This window comes from Eriocheir sinensis, chromosome 24, assembly GCF_024679095.1.
Source record: "Eriocheir sinensis breed Jianghai 21 chromosome 24, ASM2467909v1, whole genome shotgun sequence".
Classification (NCBI taxonomy): domain Eukaryota; kingdom Metazoa; phylum Arthropoda; class Malacostraca; order Decapoda; family Varunidae; genus Eriocheir; species Eriocheir sinensis.
This window is the reverse complement of record NC_066532.1, coordinates 12,354,314-12,374,730: the sequence shown is the minus strand read 5'-3', so window position 1 is coordinate 12,374,730 and position 20,417 is coordinate 12,354,314. Positions and strand designations below refer to the sequence as shown.

Sequence of the window (20,417 nt, the reverse complement as noted above, 5' to 3'; positions counted from 1 at the left end):
CACAAACAAAAATGGCTTTGCCATTTCCTAGAGTGTGTTAAAACTTATTTGGTGAGTGGTTCATACAAACCAAACATACCTAATGGCAAGAAGAGAGCAGTGTTAAAGACACCTGCTCTCTTCTTGCCAAGAGCTAGGTTTGGTTCATGTGAGCCACTCACCAAATATGTTCTAACACACTCAAGAAATGGTGATGTCGTTTCTGTTTGTCAGAAACATCTGGAATGGTTCCTAATGAGTCTGGTATGTAAGTGTGTGTGTGTGTGTGTGTGTGTGTGTGTGTTTGTTGTTATTCGATCCATGTGTTTATGTGGTTGAGTCAAGATGGGTGGGTTGGCCGCGCACGCGCAGTGGTGACAATGAGAACTGGCACGGAGGAACCACAGGCACGCCACACCCACAACAGCTTCTTCCTTCCATTTAACTGCATCAACAAGCCCATAACTTGGGTAATGGCAGCACAAGCTGTGACAGCCCTTACTTTAGCAGAAGACGCCATGTTGATACAGGGCAAGTGCTTTGTTTAAGTTGTGGATATGGATACAGGCAACCGAACTTGGCTGTGTGTGACGCATATCAGGAAAAGTTGGAGTTGTTGGTTGCCCTAGCTGGGGCAAACGCGGTGGGAAGAAAAAGCCCCGTGTGACACCAGCTTACGGATAACCGTGAACTCATTCCCAGTTGGGCGTATGCCGTACGGGCGTTGCCCGTAGCCTCAACGGTTGGAAGAAAACAGCCATTGTGACACCGCCTTAAGGCAGTGAAGCCGCTGATAGGGTGAGCGTCAGCGATGATGTCATCGGAGTCCCAGCGAGTCACAAGCGTGTTTTCAGAACTGTCAGACACTCGTAAGGCAGCCGCCTTCAACTGCGGCTTCAAAACGACCCGTTCTCTCTTACCGTTCTCTCTCTCTCTCTCTCTCTCTCTCTCTCTCTCTCTCTCTCTCTCTCTCTCTCTCTTTTGCCACAGCCACAATGTTTGGCGGAAAACGTCCAGTGATATACTACCTTTAACCCTTTCATTGCTAAACACTTGCAGCAGGCGTTAGGCGTATTTGCTGGTGGCGCTAAACGCCCGCTGTGACCTCCACCCGCACTCAAATCTCCCGTGTATGAGAGTGTTCCAGCACTAATTCTCACAACACAGGATTGCCAATTGAGTGGATTCTTCACTAAATTTGGTGGAAAATCATATCAGCCCAGCGCGGCAAATCTACGGACGAGTAACTGGTGGATGTTCTTGCCCAATATAGCGGCATTTTTGCATACCTTCACCTATCACCGACTGATTCTTTGACCAAATAGTTGTAAATATTGCAGTTGGCAATGCTCCCTTGCCAGAATCTGAAGAAAAGATGTCCTCAGTTCCCTCAATATGGCTGATCATCCCGCACGCCCTGACGTAAGTGTTAACATTCAACACTCCCTGAATGTGCATGTACGTTTGCAAGAGAGGCATACACAACTGACTCCTATAGATCTGGACCTCCTCTTTCCAATGGTGTTTTTGGTTTTTAGCTGTGATGAATAGTTTTTGAGATACAGAGGCTGCCCAACTGCGCCTGAAGGGATAGTCGCGTCCACACCACACGCAAGGAAAGGGTTAACGGTAGCGTGCGTGACGTCGATGGTAAGTAGACATGACCCGTACGTGTCAAAGCAGCACGAAACTTGGGGTGATAATGCGCGAAAGTTGGGATGGTAAGAATTTAGGACTAACCGTGAAACTCATGGATCGCGAAACTCGGATAGCGCGAAACTCGAGAGGGTACTGTAGATGAAAAAGAAGATGAAGAAGAAGAAGAAAAAGAAGTAAAAGAAGAAGAAATGATAATAATAATAATAAGAAGAAGAAGAAGAAGATGAAGAAGAAAAAGAAGATGAAGAAAAAAAGAAAAAAGATGAAGAAAAAGAAACAAAAAAGAAGATGAAGAAGAAAAGGAAAATGACAAAGAAGAAGAAGAAGAAGAAGAAGAAGAAGTAGAAGATGAAGAAGAAAAAGAAGAAGAAAATGAAAAAGAAGATGAAGAAAACAAAAAAGAAGATGAAGAAGAATAAGAAAAAAGAAGATAAAGTAAAAGAAGAAGAAGAAAAGGAAGATGACAATAAAGAAGAAGAAGAAGAAGAAGGAGAAGAAGAAGGAGAAGAAGAAGAAGAAGAAGAAGAAGAAGAAGAAGAAGAAGAAGAAGAAGAATCAATAAGCCAGTAATGCCACTCACCTCACATTAATCTTAACATCCCGGTACGACAACTCAACGCCCAGACAGAACTTTATCTTGTCCAGCTGAGTCTTACGCTTGGCCAGGTCGCTGATGACCCCGGTCTTGACGAGGGCCAGAGTCAGGCGATCGAGGAGGGGCTGACAGTTGACCACGTCCATGCTTCCTGTCGGCCAGCAAGGAAAGATGGTTAGGATGTGTTTAGGGTTCCTCTAAGCTTTCTGTATGGAGTAAATAGGAAACAGTAAATGGGAAAATGGAAATTGTGATAGCACAGAAAAATGGTTGAGATTCCTTTAAGGTCTCTCTGCATTTTAGGTTCCTTTAAACTTTTCATATGGCAGCAAAAAATGATATTTAAAAGTGCATTTTCGGTCGTTATAAATTTTCTGTAGGCCAGCAAGGAGATTACAACATGCCTTTTAAGCAGAGGTGGGCGCGGTACTGAAAAATCAGTAGTGCGGTTGCGGAAGTGCGGTACTTTTTCCAGAGTAGTGCGGTCCCATTTTTTTCTTTCCCAGTGCGGTACACGGTGTGTGGTACTGCGGTAGCGGTAGTCAAAATAAAAAATACTTCAGTGCCTATCCTGGCTATCCAAACAAAGAAAACATGCTTAAAATAGTACAACTGCCTTAATTTACAATCGATTCTCCCAAAATGAAAAATCGGCCAGCACCACGGACGGGTCCGGGGTTGAAATGGCCGGCACCGCGCGGGTTAAAGAAGACTCGCAGTGTAGTAGTTTAGTCTGTCTATTTAGTATTTAATTTTGAACAATAACTGAAAAGTCAGAATGATTGAATCACTGATTCTGATGACTGATACCAATTGACTGATCAAGTCTGATTCAGTGTAAAAAAAGAAAAAAAAAAAAAAGAAAAAAAAATTCTATGAGCATGCCGCACTGCAAATGTCGTCTTCGATAGTTTTCAAAGTACCACAAAAAAAGTATTGCAGGATTTTTTAGTGTGGTCCACGGTAGTGCGGTATTTTTTTTGTGATGCGGTACTACCGCACTACCGCACTAAGTACTGCACTTGCCCACATCTAGTTTTAAGCCCTCTCATTTTTTGAAGGCCAGCAGAGACAGGTGATTAGAACTCATGTGAACAACAAATGCTGCCTCTAAATACTCAAAATGGCTGAAAACTATCACATGAAAAAAAAAGAAAATAGGAAACTGCAGTAAAGGAAAGAAATGCCCTGGGGGATGCCGTTGGACGCCTGTCGGATGCCGACGTTGGGGTCGCAGGAGTGAAGGGGTTAAAGTGGCGGCATTTATTCTTGGCTCATGCTGCCCCCCAGAACTCATTCTTGATTCACTTGGACGGTTTCTTCTAGAGTCCGGGTTGATGGGTGGTCTTCAGGACAGCATGTGGGTAGTCTTAGGCCATTCGGCAGTGACTGAAAAATCCCAGGAGGTAATGTGGGGATTCAAGCCCGCATCATCCAGCATGCGGGGAATGCAGGGCCCGCGCACGCTAATCACACAGGCACTGCCTGGTAGCCAGAGTTAGGGGCCTAGGCCTCACTACAGGGAGTGCTGAGTTCAGAAAGGGTTAAGAAACACTTGACATAAAGGAAATGAAAACCTCTACATATTAACCACTTCTTCCTTTCCTCCTGTAATCTCAACCCTCTTCAGTTTAAGGGGAGCGTCTGGGTAGCGGGCCGAAAAAGAAAAGAAAAAAAGGAAAAATATATGTCTGGTTGACAATATTTGAGTGATATAGCCACAGGGCACAACATAAACCCATAAAAATGTTAAAAAAAATTAGGATTTTGGGGCCTGGAACGGACTCATTTTTTCTACATTAATTTCAATGGGATAAATTGCTTCCTAATTCGAACATTCTCAATTCGAACAGCCCAAATGAACCAATTAAGTTCGAATCATGAGGTACCACTGTACCTATAACTCTGTGCTCCGTAGCATCACTACACATTACGACTAAGCCAGGCCTAGAAATATACAAAGAAATCTTACAATAAATGACTTAATTAGACTGTAGCCTAGTACATTGTAGTAGTAACAAGTAGTAAAAAAAAGTCTAGCATCAACAGTCACTTCATTTGCTGGACACTGTCCGTTTACATGCAGTTCTGACTCAGTTTTGTTATGAATGTCGTTTCAGATTAATTTATAATAGTTCAAAAGGCACATACTTATCAATAAAGATATTATTGCATTAGTTTTTATCGGTGCAATCTGTTACCTTACAACTCAGAAAGGGTTTTCGTAGGAATACAAAGTCAATTTTAGGCGCATCAGAACAAGTCAAGAAATGATCAATACGCGCACAGTACCATCACCCATGCAATGATACCAAGTCTGTGAGTCCACCCCTGAAGGAAAATCTATGCCAGTTCTCGTGGAACTGACTACAGCTACCTGTGATCTGTCCAACGTCATGCCCTAGAGAGAACTGTGGGTTCTAGTGCAAATGCAGGCTTTTGAACCTCCTGCCCGAGCTGTTTGAACATGTGAATCCTGACTAACCGAATTTCGAATCCACTTCAAGGGTTCGTGATGCCAGTAAGTGAGGGTAGTTGTGGAGATCGACTCCGCGCCTCCAAAATACAATAATGCGCCTCCATACTATAGTTAAGGAACGAAATACATGTCCCTGAACCATAATATGAAGGCTCAGGTACTTAAAAGTTGAAAAAGGGGGAAATCGGTTCTTTTAGGTGGGGAGCCTTAACTCTCAGAAGGCTTATGGACCTGATGGAGTGCCTCCTATTGTCCTTAAAAACTGTGCTTCCGTGCTGACACCCTGCCTGGTCAAACTCTTTCGTCTCTGCCTATCAACATCTACCTTTCCTTCCTGTTGGAAGTATGCCTTTGTACAGCCTGTGCCTAAGAAGGATGGCCGTTCCAATCCCTCAAACTCCCGCCCTATAGCTTTACTTTCCTGTCTATCTAAAGCTTTTTAATCAATCCTTAACCGGAAGATTCAAAAGCACCTACCAACTTCTAACCTTCTATCTGATCGCCAGTATGGGTTCTGCAAGGGGCGTTCTACTGGTGATCTCCTTGCCTTCCTAACTGACTCTTGGTCATCCTCTCTCAGCCGTTTCAGTGAAACCTTTGCTATTGCGCTGAACATATCAAAAGCTTTTGATAGGGTCTGGCACAAATCTTTGCTTTCCAAACTACCCTCCTAACTATCCTATTCTATTCTATCCTTCTCTCTGTACCTTCATCTCCAGTTTCCTTTCTGACCGTTCTATTTCTGCTGTGGTGGACGGTCAATGTTCTTCCCCTAAACCTATTAACAGTGGTGTCCCACAGGGTTCTGTCCTATCTCCCACTCTCTTTCTGTTGTTCATGGATGATCTTCTTTCCAAAACAAACTGTCCTATCCATTCTTACGCCGATGAATCCACTCTGCATTACTCAACTTCTTTTAATAGAGGACCCACTCTACAGGAACTTAACGATTCAAGGCTGGAGGCAACAGAACGCTTAGCCTCAGACCTTACTATTATTTCCGATTGGGGCAAGAGGAACCTGGTGTCCTTCAGTGCCTCAAAAACACAGTTTCTCCACCTATCCACTAGACACAATCTTCCAAACAACTATCCCCTATTCTTTGACAACACCCAGCTATCACCTTCCTCAACACTAAACATCCTCGGTCTATCCTTAACTCAAAATCTCAACTGGAAACTTCATATCTCATCTCTTACTAAATTAGTTTCCTCTAGGCTGGGCGTTCTGTACCGTCTCCGCCAGTTCTTCTCCCCCGCGCAGTTGCTATCCATTTACAGGAGCCTTGTCCGCCCTCGTATGAAGTATGTGTCTCATGTGTGGGGGGGTCCACTCACACAGCTCTCCTTGACAGAGTGGAGTCAAAGGCTCTTCGTCTCATCAGCTCTCCTCCTCATACTGATAGTCTTCTACCTCTCAAATTCCGCCGCCATGTTGCCTCTCTTTCTATCTTCTATCGATTTTTTCATGCTGACTGCTCTTCTGAACTTGCTAACTGCATGCCTCCCCCCCTCCCGCGGCCCCGCTGCACACATCTTTCTACTCATGCTCATCCCTATACTGTCCAAACCCCTTATGCAAGAGTTAACCAGCATCTTCACTCTTTCATCCCTCACGCTGGTAAACTCTGGAACAATCTTCCTTCATCTGTATTTCCTCTTGCCTACAACTTGAACTCTTTCAAGAGGAGGGTATCAGGACACCTCTCCTCCCGAAATTGACCTCTCTTTTTGGACACTCCTTTGACCTCTATTCAGGAGCAGTGAGTGGCGGGCTTTTCTTTTATATATTTTTCTTTACGCCCTTGAACTGTCTCCTTAGCTGTAAAAAAAAAAAAAAAAAAAAAAAAGTCTCTTGAGCATCTTCCCTTCAACTTTTTACTATGTCCTCTAGTGTTCCTGCTGGAAGGTTCTTCTCTTAGTAGCAATTTCTCGTTATCTACTTCTTCCATTTTACTCAAAAGCCTATATATTTGTATTAGGTCTCCTCTTTCTCTTCTTTGTTCTAGTGTTGGCAAGTCCATTTCCTTTAGTCTCTCTTCATATGTCAGTCCCTCCAGTTCTGGAACCATTTTTGTTGCCATTCTCTGTATTCTTTCTAGTTTTTTTTATGTGTTTCTTCATATGTGGAGACCACACTGTTTCTGCATATTCTAGTTTAGGTCTGATCATAGTAGTAATAAATTTTTTCATCATTTCTTTGTCCATGTAGCAGAATGCTATGTGTGTGTGTGTGTGTGTGTGTGTGAGTGAGTGAGTGAGTGAGTGAGTGAGTGAGTGTGTGTGTGTGTGTGTGTGTGTGTGTGTGTGTGTGTGTGTGTGTGTGTGTGTGTGTGTGTGTGTGTGTGTGTGTGTGTGTGAGTGAGTGAGTTACAAGCAAAGTTAAATGATTTTTCTCTTTGATATAGTGATTTTTGAGTCTAACATAAAAAATAACCTAGTGTTTTAATGTTGATGATCTAAAAATGAAATCTCTTCACCGAAAATATTTCATACACTAAAGTTTTTTCATACAACAGTGGGCGCTCGGGCCACGCATGCACAGCAAGGAGGAGACAACATATTTTTTTTCTGAGAGGCGGAAAAAAGTAGCGATTATCGCTAGTTTGGTTACAAAAGTAACGAAGATACCGATGTATATATAAATAGGTAGCGGATGGCCGATAACCCAATTTTGTTATCAGCGATAGTATCGCAATAACGCCCAGCTATGGCCATACCATACCATACCATACCATATACATATATATATATATATATATATATATATATATATATATATATATATATATATATATATATATATATATATATATATATATATATATATATATATATATATATATATATATATATATATATATATATATATATATATATATATATATATATATATACATATATATATATATATATATATATATATATATATATATATACATACATACATATACAGTCGTCCCTCAAATAGTACGGTTTCCACTCAGGAACACAACACAATCGAAACCCACGAGAAACACTTAGTAATTCACGCATAAGCACAAGGTTCAGCACCCCCAAATCACTCACAAAAACACTGGAAACACAACAACAAACTTGAAACCCACGCGGGAACACAGCCTAATCACACGCGAAAACACTCGGGAACACAACAACACACTCTGAAACCCACGTAGAAACACTCGGGAAAACAGCCAAATCACACGCGAAAACACTCGGAAACACAACAACACACTTGAAACCCACGCAGAAACACTCGGGAAAACAGCCAAATCACACGCGAAAACACTCTGAAACACAACACACTCTGAAACCCACGCAGAAACATTCGAGAACAAAGCCAAATCACAGGCAAAAACACACAACAACACACTCGAAACACACGCAGGGAAATCACAGGCAACACGCAGCAAGGATGTGTACAATCGCAACGTGGATCTCACTTCCGCTTCTCAGGAGAGCAGGGCGGTTCGACCTCTCTGAGTGAGGGCAGGGAGTGGAGAGAGAGAGAGAGAGAGAGAGAGAGAGAGAGAGAGAGAGAGAGAGAGAGAGAGAGAGAGAGAGAGAGGGTAAAGGTGCGTGTTCTAAAAAAAAAAATAACCACGCGTGGTGGACCTGGTCTCACATGCGTGGGCTAATGGCCAACTAAGCGTACCATCGCTAACCTACCGTAACACCGCTAACCGGATCGTTGGCAACGCTGCTCACATCGCAATGGCATCGCCATGTAAACACATCATGCGTATGTATAATATGCCTTTTCACTACCTTTACCACTTTTTCATTACTTTTAAGTTTTTCCGTCTTCATATTATGGTTAAGGGACATGTATTTCGTCCAATTAAGTACAATATGGAGGCGTAATATCGTATTTTGGAGGCGCGGAGTGATTTTCAATAATTACCAAAACACTAACTTTTCAAAAATTGCTAGCAGCGATTCTATTAATTTGCGAGGCATATATATGGCGTTTAAAATGCATAGAATTATGAGATCTAACCCATGTTTAGGGTGAGAAGTACCGCAGTGAGATGGGCAACTCTCTGGACATTTACCAAAGATAAATTGAGTGTGAAGAATGTTCAGTGTGTTGGAAATGATCGTTGAATGTTCAAATGTGATACTATAATGAAAGTATCAGACATGAAAACTGAACCAATGGATATTTGTGATATTATTCGTGAAAGCAATTAAGACACTCACTCACTACGATGTTTGAGAATTAGTGCATCGAAGACTATTATTGAGGCTAACATTGTAATTGTTGACGGCCCTCGAGAGCGCTGCATCAGCGGCGAAGCAGGGCCTGAAACCTCATCAACGGTAACGGTAACGGTAAACCCGTATGATACATGACAGGCCTCCTTACTGTATAAACTGAAGGTGGTGTTCCTGAGCCTGCCAATAACAACCTCTCCATCCTCCACCTCTTCCTTACCTCCCTTCAGTTTAGACATTGCAGGGTGGTTTGAGTCTCTCCTTCACTCCTCATCCCTCTCCCTGTCTTCCCATCCCTCCCTCACTACGTACAACACATGACAGGCTTCCTCACGCTGCAAACTGAAGGTGGTGTTCCTCAACCCACCGATCCGTCAGCTGCCGCCTCCATACGTAAACAACTCCCGTCGATAATGGCGCGTCTTTCTCTCCAACGGGGTAGCATTAACTGACTGCTCCTCAAGCTACTTTTACAGATACTTACAGAAGACCTCCTGGAAGAGGCTTACGCCTGTGACTCCAGATCTACATTTGTAATGCGGGGAAAACTGGGAAAATCGATAACCTGTAATAACCGATGTGTTGCTTGTGAATTAGGTGATGGTGCGACAGGGCAGACAATCAGACAGACAGACGAACCAGTGACGGGTCAGCATTGCGTGGGTATGACTCATAGTGAAGGTGCCGAGGATGGTTGAGTTAGGTTTTCTTTTACGGGGAACAACGAGGAGGAATTTTCACCTAAGTTACGTGGGGGAGAGGAACAGCTGTCTCTGAATTCCTGAGTTAGCGGAACAGGCGAGGTATCTGTAACAACCACCACCATTCGGTGCTAGTTAGCCGACAGCCACGCCAAAGGGGGGGGGGGTAGGAGGGGAAGGCGATGACCTGCATATTCAGTCAAGCCTCGCCTCTCCTCCCGACAGGTATACGTGTAATGCCCCGACGAGCTTCTTTTCTAAATCCTTCCTATTTCTCAACACGTCCTCTGCGTGTATCGAAATAACACGAGATTGAACCCGCGACCAGCGTGACGGGCGAGCCACTCCTTACCGAGTCGGCCAAAGAGGTATAGTGAGGTGGCTTATGATAATGATCGTTACCTGCTGGCCCAAAGCACCAAATTTGGCACACATATACTTAGGTACAAAGCCAAACTTTTTGGAGGGGGGTACCCGATTTTAAAGGTCAAGGTCAAGGTCAGGGCAAGGTCAAAGGTCAAACATCGCTATTTGTCTTTTTTTCAACTTTCTTATTAATTTCCAGTACAAAATGTGCTGCCATTATATAAATTACTGTTAATGGTCTTGAGGGAGTCATATATGTAATTCAAGCTATATTTCTTTTAAGTGTATATTGAATTGTAGATCAAGATCATAGGTCACCAGGTGTAATTTCAATATATATAACAATGAATTATTGGCATCAGTATTTATATATGAATTCTATTGGACAAGTAGGGCATTATTTAAAAAGACATTAGTGCAATAAACAAACGAGTTACATGCATGCTTCAGTTACAATACGATGAGTCAAGCATAACACCATTGCCTCCTATAATAATATGTACTGTAGATCTTTACCGGATGCGAATATTGCAGTGGTAATCAGACTACTTCCTATTTAATACGACATTCTTGCACTATTGTTGCAAGAATTGCTTACATGGACTACCTCTATAAAGCTCTGCATGCATATCTTCTTGGAAGGAGTACAAGAATATGGAAGGGTCGTCATGTTTCACAATCACCTCGGCACTGACATAGTGTTGTACATGTCAGGCCAGCTTTCTCGCATTTACAGTTCTTAACACATAGGAACTGCTTTGCAACCACACTTTATGAGTTCTTTGCACGCAGCAGCAGCTGGAATTGTGGTCCAGATGGGATGCCACCCTGTGTCTGATTTGGACCATCCAAAACCAGCTGGGCTAGGGGCAGCAATGACTGGTTTCAGACTCTCTGTCCAGATACTGGCCTGGTACACACATCGGTTGACATGTTGGAGCAGAGCATTTTGTGTTGGTGGTAGCCTTTCCATTAGTTTCACTCTGTTAGGAAAGAGGTCTTGCCGAAGGTTATTAACTTTGCTATGGTGAGTTGTGTTGTCGTACATGGCACAGGTGAACTGCTCAATTAGCCTGAATACCGGAGATGATGTTTCTTGAGGAACAAATGGTGAGGACGATGCTGTAGTAAACCCTTCTGTCGAAATTGGGAGTGATTTCCAGGTCTTCCATGCTGATTTCTTTCCTTTACCATTAAATTGGGATGTTACATCACATCCAGTGAAAGCATGGAAGAAGGGTAGTGCTTGACATTTATCTTCACCAAGTTCCAGGCAAACAGAGTTGATATGGTAGTATCGAAAGTGCCTCCCTGCACCAAATCCAACCCACAGATCTAAGTCAGGATACCAACTGACAAAACGGTGATAAACTCCTACAAGGACCACAACCACGTCTGTATCAACAGTTCTGACAAGAACTGATGTTGCACCTTTCCTCAGGGCATCGTACACATGCAAAGAAATCCTGCTGTCTGCCTCCTCGTGGTCACACTTGTCCATAGTACATCCAGGCTGATTGGACAGAACTCTTTCTCCGGAGGTAATGTATACCCATTTTTCAGGTGGGTAGACATGGTTGGCTACTTCTCCTGAGAGCAAAGCAAAAAGCTCTTCTTTGTTTCTGTCATTCTGCAGGAACCCAGCAAAGGACGCGGGAAGTTTGGCATTGCGAGACACCTTCCTGCGTACCCCCTTCCCTCGTTTCTCACGGGTAGTTGCCTTCAAGCTGTCTGGATGATATCTGTCCCAAACAATGTCAATTCGAGTGCTGCTTTGCAGTTGCCTCTCTGTCCAAGGAATGAAGATTTTGTCACTGTATTCCCCAAATGTACATTTGTGTTCATGTGGCAGGATGTGTACCATGGCAGCCCCATCGAAAATCTTTGCATCAAAGTGTGATGGTGGTTCTGGCTGAATACTTGGGTCGATGCAAGCCAACATTTCTGATTTATTTCCTGGTAGACGAAGTTTCCCATTCAGTGACAATGCTGGTGGCCATGGGTGATTTTCATGCGAGAAAAACTCCTCGAGGTTTGTGTCACGGACCTGAGTAGCAATGAAGAGTTGGCTGAATAGGTTACAATCACTCTTTATTTCCTGCAACTGAGTCACTTTTCTGCTGGGAGTACTGGTGTGTGGTCGCTTGAAAAGTGGAAGTTTATTTCTCTTGATTGTGCTGTGGATGGATTTCTCTCGTTTCACCAGCACATCACTAACATACCTTGAGCACTGCTCTTTGCCCAGTTGCTCCATTCCGTATAGTGCTTCCACAACTTGTTCATCCATACAGTCATGGGTGTCAAGAACAATGAGTTCCTTTGCTGTGTTCAAGAATGGATTCCCCATTGATTTGATAACATCACACATATTGTTGACTTGTTTGTGGAATGTTTCCTGAATGGCATGTCCTTGCTCATGACTCTGGAAAGAAGGCTCCTCAGACAGGTTATTAATCTCTTCAAATTCATCGAGAATCCTTGCCTGCTCTGGACCGGCAATCATCCATCGTTTCAAGGCAGCAGGGTTCGTGGTCAGGCCAACTGCACCACCAGAACGTTTCACTTTTTCATTGTTCTGCTCGTGTGCTTGGTCTAGAGGCATGGCTGAGAATGGTCGCTTACCCTTCAGGAACACCCAGTTTTTCTTGAATTCAGCTCTGATTGATGGCGGAAGAGTCTTCATGTCTTTTATGTGTACTGGCAGCCAACGAGAGTAGTTCATGCGATCAAGCACAAAGAACCATGGTGCCAATGCTTCCAACACTTCTACATAAAGAGCAAAATTCTTCTCCCTGTGTGACCTCACAAAGATAAGCACTAGCAGCTCCAGCTGAAGAATCCTGTCCCAGAATGCGAAGGTTGGACTGTTGTGTGTCATGTCAGTTCTCCAGTCTTCGAAGTGTATGCTGCGATCTGGACACATTTCATGAAAGGAATCACGCTGCAACTTTGCAAGAGTCATTGCTGTCACCTGATGTGCATGCCGTGTTCTGGTTAAGTGGGCAGCCTTCAGGAAGGAGTCAGCAGTTCCAGCTGTAGCAACACCACTCTCAGTCAGTGCAGTACACCAACCAGATTCTTCCAAGAGATCCCCAACCATTCTCCACAATGCCATCTCAGTATGTAAGCCTCCCAGGACAACAACATATTCAGACTCGCCAAGGGTTTCAGACCAATTCCACTGTGCATATTTGGCCAAAGCAGTACTACCACATTTTGACCTTTAACCTTCGCCTGACCTTGATCTTGACCTTTAAAATCGGGTACCCCCCTTCAAAAATGTTTGTATTAACCCAAAGTATAGATGTACCAACTTTGGTACTTTGGGCCAGCATGTAACGATTTGGTCATATTTTGGCCATAAGCCACCCCACTAGTACCCCCCTGGCTAAGTGGGTTATGGGAGGCTCGTTCATCAGGCCGTCGCCGCACTACACGGCTTTCCCCCCTATGTAGATTAATTTCTGTGTGTTGACAATGTCCCTTTGAGACATAACTCCACAATGTCCCTTTGAGACATACCTCCAACTCTCCCATTTTCTATCAACCTCGGAGCATGGGCCATCCTACCTGTTACCCCTTCGGGGAAGCTCAACAGAACTGCAGGAGAGGATGCCCACCGCTATGCCACCACTGTAATGCCCCGACGAGCTTCTTTTCTAAATCCCTATTTCTCAACACGTCCTCTGCGTGTATCGAAATAACACGTGACGGGAGAGCCACTCCTTACCGAGCCCCCCTGGCTAAGTGGGTTATGGGAGGCTCGTTCATCAGGCCGTCGCCGCACTACATACGTGTGAAGTTAATTCCAACGGACAGTGATTATTTAGTGTGTTACAATGTTATTATTATACCTATAACGCATAATAACGGTTAATTCAATCAAGCCTCGATCGCCTCTCCTCCCGAGAGGTTCCCTACTGACAGGGCGGTTACCCCCTTGTTGTGTTAGTATGTAAAGTTCCCCCTTGTTGGGCTTCCATGCCCACCCTCTAGTATCCTAGAAGCACGAATGTCTCAGCCCATGATTAATTCAGTAATAGAAAAGGATAATTTTTCTTGTTTGTGTCATTTGTTTAATCCAATGCTTGTGGGGACTCATGACCACCTCCTTGGTGTCCTGAACCCCCATGACTACCTTGCTTCCATGATCATCCCTGTGAACACATATCGGTGGTAGGAAATATTTTCAGTAATAATCATGCATCATTGAACCCTGAATAGGGTAGCTGTTATTTAGCAACGGTTAAGTGTTTAGGCTATGGCCAGTGTACTATATCTTCATGTAATTGTAATAGTCTGAAGAGATGAGTGAGCCCTTTAAGGTGAATAGGAGTGATGAGGATTAACCCTTCCTACCCCCCCTTTTCCCTCACCTCACCTCACATATTGACCTGACCCCCCCCCTCGCTCACCTCACCTCACATCCTTTTTACCCACCCCTTCACCCACCTCACCTCGCCTCTTTCCTAACCCTCCTCTCAATCACCTCACCTCCTTTCGTAATCCCCCTCTTCACTCACCTCACCTTCCTTCCTACTCCTCCTATCACTCACCTTACCTCCTTTCCTAAAACCCCTCTCACGCACCTCACTCCTTTCCTAATCCCTTTCACTCTGTGTTTTTATCACTTTCATTTCAGGCAATCATTAATCACTTTCAGCTAAGATGGCGCCTAAGAAGTGCAGTACTTGTAACGGTAGCTTCCCAGCTCACTTTTTTACAGGGCGTTCTGTTGTCTGTCGACTGTGTCTCACCAGGCAGCATCTCGAGACAAGACTGCGGGGCAAGAAGAGAAGATGGAAGCAGGTCAGAATAAACTAATAGAGCTTTCTCGCACTGTTGCCTCCTTACAGGAATTCATCCAGGCTAACGTTGCCGTGGTGCCAACCCCTTCTCCAGCCGCCCCCTTGCCCTCAGCGGTACCGTCGACACCATGGGCGGACAACACCACGCAGCGGGAGGGTGGTAGTGGCACCGCCCATGATGGCTTCACCGTCGTGAATGGAGGAGCCAAACCAGCCAGACAAGCAATAAAACTATTGCTATCCTGGTGCTGGGATCGACGATATAATTGCTGCTCTTGAGGAGATCTCCCCCCAGGCTACTAATGACTCACTTTATTATTCACACAGGTACGAACGACGTCACCACGATCCGGTCTGAGGAACTCCTGGACAAGTACCGTAGGCTCATCCAGCAGTATAAGTCTAAATCCCCTAACATTTTGGTTTCAGGAGTTCTACCACGGACGTGGGCGGAGAGCGACTTCTTCATCAAGGCCTTCAGCCTAAACAACCGCTTACAGACTCTTTGCAGAGAGCTTGACGTGGACTTCTTCAACGCCTGGGACAATTTCTATGGACAAAGTGAGCTCTTCCACAGGGACGGAATACACCTGTCTCCCATCGGGGCAGCCAGCTTCGGAAGGCTCCTCAACGACGCAGTACGTGACACCCGATCAAAAAACGACCCTCAGCCACGTCCCTCCACCCCGCCCGTGTAAATAGACGCCATGCATCGCAACAAACCCGTAACCGTGATCCCGCAAGTACCACCAAGCCTCTAGATGACTTAAAAATCCTTAGTTTCAATGCGCGTAGCCTAAGAAACAAATTCGATGAACTGAGATGTCTTGCTCTAACAGAAAATTGACACAATTGCTATAACCGAAACATTTATCGACACCACAAATATTGATTTAAGTTCCGAATACAACATAGATGGCTACAGACTCTTCAACAAAGATCGTGTAAACCGTAGAGGCGGTGGCTCTCTGGTAATGTTTATTTTAGATAACAACAACATTGATATTTCTTTTCCTTTTAAGGGCCATTTAATTAGCTTACAATTATGTGTCTTAATGATTACCGTATGTTCTAGTCCTCTCTAATAATGTTTTTTTTATTTATTATTTTATTTTTTTTAGATAACAGCAACATTGATATTTCTTTACATTTTAAGGGCCATTTAATTAGGTTACAATTATGTGTCTTAAATAATTACCGTATGTCCTGGTCCTCTCTAGTAATGTAGTTATTTCTGTGTTTCACAGATGGAGCTTGTTGCGGCATACATTTTCAATTGCAGACTGTGCAGGGAAAGGAGATATCGGGACCCACTCGACCCGCTATATGTCAGTAATGAACACTTGTTGCAGGTGTATAGATTTCCCCGTCAGGAAATCATCAGGCTCTGTGATGAGCTGCGCCCCCACCTGGAAAGGAGAACCAGGAGGGCACATGCGCTCCCAACACACACCCAGGTTCTGGCTTCACAAAGGTTTTTGCGAGTGGCAGCTTTCAAGGTGTTAATGGAAACAGTATTGGAATGGACCAATCAATGGCCATTGATAAAGTAACTCGGGTACTTTGTGAAAAGGCCAGTCATGAGATAAAGATGTCAACCACAGCAATAGATATTAATAGAATTTTTAAGATAATTTTCATGCATTTCATAATGATAAATAATGGATTAATGAATTTTCAACTTCACAGGAGACAGTGCGTATCCTCTGGAGCCATTCCTGATGACCCCAGTTGCACGCCCGATAACACCTGGGGAGGAACAATATAACAAGTCATCGAAGGACAAGATGCGTTGTTGAACGGACCTTTGGGATCCTCAAGTCAAGGTGCAGGCGCCTACATAAGTCAAGAGGAAGTTTGCAGTATGACCTCAAGAAGACTATGAAGATTGCGACTTCTTGTATGCTCCTGCACAACTACTGAGTGGATCGCAGCAGAAGAAGTACCAGTTTAGCCTGTGAGAAACAACAGACAGGTTCCTGGTCAAGTTGTCAGGCAGGAAATTATTAGAAACTTCTTTTCCTGAGTATAGGTAGGCATATATGTAGATCTTGCAGTTAGCAATAGATTACTTTCAAATGTAAATGTGCATAACTCACAGTCGGAGGCATAAGAACAAAACAAGGTATCATAATGGCCATATGTTCGGCATTCTTGATCTTAATTTATTTGGCGATTATTATTATGTAATTAATATCAGCTTACTCCTGCAGATTGCGTATGGTGCACCGGTGGCCGAGTGTTCAGCGTGTGTACGTGGTGATCCAGAGGACTCGACTCCCACCGCAAGACGCTGAGAGTTTTCAACCATTGACAAGTGGTGGAGGGTTACAAACATGCTCCCCAGCAGATCTTCAGTCAACCCTAACTTCAGCGTCTTTGATCAAATGGGGCACCACCTCCACACCACACGTTCTTCTCATCTAGTTTGATACCCTACTTGTACATCTCACATGCCCCATGTATCTCAGCATTCTGCACTCTTGGCTCCGTGTCATCCTCTCCAACTTGTTGCTTCGTATAGCATAACCGGCCTCACATCCACAGAAGTGTTCAATATACCTAGGCTATAATATTATATTTAAGGACTCTTATAATGCAAGATGGCGCCACTATAAACACTCGCCTGCGCCAGAATGGGCTGGGCCGACCATCAGGCCCCACCTGGAAGAAGCCTTGGGCCGACCATCAGGGCCCACCAGGAAGATGCCTACTGGCGCAACAGGCAACGACGTAAAAAAAAGAAAAAAAAAAAAAGAAAAAAACGAGGTATCGCCCCATACAGAGGTGTCGAAGTAAGTCTGTCTGATGGTAGGCTGGCTGACTGCTGTCGGGACCCAAGCCAGCATGCCCTGGGGGTTGTGTGCGGGAGGAGGAAAGAGGGAAAAGGACAAATGGTGTGTGTGTCATTATCAGGGGTAACCACGGTGGAGCGCAAACACTCGGTAGTTGTAGTCAAGGCTTGATTAAGTTGATGAGTGGTGTTTGACTGAGTGAGCAGGTTTTTTACCCCATGTTAGTGGGAACACTTGATAGGTTTTCTTCGCGTGTTGGTGCTACTTGTTTCTTGTGTTTACATGTTAATTTATAATTAGACTAAGTTCTAAGTGTTATGAGCGACAATTTAGTCTTGTATGGCTGAATCCTGTCCCTTGACCCTTAATTCATCATCAGAATCTCTAAACAAATATATTTACCTTAAGTAATATTCTTAAAGTCACGCTACCCATATTATCTGGCAGATGATAATCCTGTGTGCGATAACGGTGCCTTATAAGACTTGGTAAATGAACTACTAATTTTACTCTCTGGTTTAAATGATCAACAATTAATTCTACTTTGAGGCATGATTAACCAACATTATTAAGGAGTGTTCATGCCAGGCATGACATTAAGAGTATTTTTCTGTTGGCCAGCAGACTTACTATAGTCAAACCATTTCAAATAGTCTGTTGAGGCAGTAGCTTCTGCAGGTCTTTTCCTCCCTTCTGCTTTGCCACACAGTTCCAATTACCTATTTCCTCTGTTTCCTGTCCCCTCTCTCACAAACTGGGCACCTGTAATGCACCACTACTTGATTTACATTTCTCAGTCCTGAGCATCTCTTTGTGGCACCACTTATCACCCCCCGTGCACAGGGCAGAGTTAGTAGCCATTTCTCTTCCACACCAACTACCTTCCTGTATACATGATTTCTCAGTAATTACTTATTTGTTGTGCTGTATCAGCTGTTACGTGCTACATCAAGCTGTAATACTCAAACTGCAGGTTAATCCAATAAAAAAAAAGTGAATGACTAAATCATGTGTTATTATTCCCAAGCTCCATTGGCAATGGCGAGTACACATTATATAACAAGCATATTACACATTCATTGAACACAATTAAAACTAACTATCCTAATCAAATTAAATCTAACCTAACCTGATCTGACCTAATTAAACTAAATATAAGGTAACCTAACATAACCTGGCCTTAATGCCTGCTCTCAAAATGAAGTAAATGGAAATAAATATGATATCAATTTGCAAAATATATCTGAGGAACAAAAAGAGGGAAAATGACAAGAATTGTTGGCTTCAAGATGACCTCAACTGACTAAGAATGACAAGATATACGCAATGTGACAGGTCAATTGAGTCTTGAAAATGATTTCTGATAATTAAGAATGACATGCTCTACTGAATGACAACAACTGTCTGCTTTGAAAATTCCCTCAGCTGAAATAATATTGCATGCATTTAACCTTTTTACATCCCTCTCCAATTTTGTTTTTTTCTTTTACACAATTACAAGTAATTTATGCACCTTTTTTTTTACTTCTAAGCTCCACCGGCCTTTTAATAGTCTCTCCCCATTGTTCTTTGAACCCAACGCTTTCTTCAGCTATTTCTAAAAATTTTCTATTTGTATCTTTTTTCTCATGTGTTGTTTGTTTTCCATATGCTTCTAGCACGTATTTGCCGCGCTGTTGTTATGAGTTCGGCCTTGAGTAGGCTACAGGTAAAAAGGTAAACTTGGGGACATTTGCCAAAGCAGCGCGTAGCCTCAGTGCTAATTTCCGTCACATTGCCCCTGGAGCATGTGGAAATGACTGGGGACCACGGGACACAGGCAAGGTAAAGGTGCATACGCTGTAGCTACGCGTGGCTGCGGTGCTCGTCTCTGTACCGCTGCATAGGGGTGGGCAGGTACCGGTACCAGTACCGGTACTAACGGTACCAGCTAAATGGTACGGTACCAGTACCAGATTGCTCGGTACCGGTACCAGATTGCTCGGATTTATTAATTGGATTTATTGATAATTCTTCATGTCCGATTTTTTTTTTTAGGTTGCTAATAAATATTGTTATTGTTATTAGACTATGATCGAGTACATCCATAATAACTATACATGCTATTTTTTTATCGAAAAAATAAATATTCACTTCATTCAGAGAGAGAGAGAGAGAGAGAGAGAGAGAGAGAGAGAGAGAGAGAGAGAGAGAGAGAGAGAGAGAGATTACCATGCACTCAGTGAGTGGATATCTCGATGATATGGGTACTCGATCATAGTCTAATAACAATAACAATATTTATTAGCAACCTAAAAAAGAAAAAGAATCGGACATCAAGAATTATCCAGTAACTCCAATAAATAAATAAAATAATAAAATAATGGAAACGGGAGCTGTGATGGCAACGGAAAGCAGGACAAAATTATGGGAACTTGGGGAGACGGTCAGCGAGGCAGTGACTCAGCGTCTCCACACAGGGCCCATACCGTGTAGATACCACATGGAGGCGGGCGAGCGCCGAGCGTCACTAAGATCCAAACGGTACCGGTACTAGCGGCAATGCTCAGTGCCGAGTGATCATGAGGCTTCCCGGCACCCGAGTGATCATGAAGCTTCGCGGCACCAGGTACCGGTACCGGGTGCCGCGAAGAATGGAGTTTTTGGTACCGGTACTACCGGTACTCAAATTAACGGTACTTGCCCGTCCCTACCGCTGCATGGCACTTTGAACCTAGTGTGGGTAAGAACCCATCACCCGGGACACGGGGCAATGTGAAATCCGGGATTGCCACGTACAGTTTACCTTCCCAGGTTTCCCCAGGTAGCTACTCATTTA

The 20,417-nt window shown here is 43.7% G+C and overlaps 1 protein-coding gene across 6 annotated transcripts in view; it reads right to left on the bottom strand.

Moving 5' to 3' along the window:
- Positions 1-9,513, bottom strand: part of LOC127002850 (SET and MYND domain-containing protein 4-like) — a 69,520-nt gene extending 60,007 nt beyond the window's left edge. The window contains exons 1-2 of one of the 6 annotated variants that reach the window (XM_050869071.1): positions 9,495-9,513; positions 2,219-2,384 (exon numbers count right to left, since the gene is read on the bottom strand). In XM_050869071.1, coding sequence (XP_050725028.1) covers positions 2,219-2,379 — 161 coding nt within the window. In that variant the 5' untranslated portion in view covers positions 2,380-2,384; positions 9,495-9,513. Of the gene's footprint in view, positions 1-2,218; positions 2,385-9,149; positions 9,372-9,494 lie in introns of those variants that run through there. The other 5 variants (XM_050869068.1, XM_050869069.1, XM_050869070.1 and 2 more) reach the window with 5 other exon arrangements.
- Between the last annotated feature and the right edge of the window lie 10,904 nt (positions 9,514-20,417).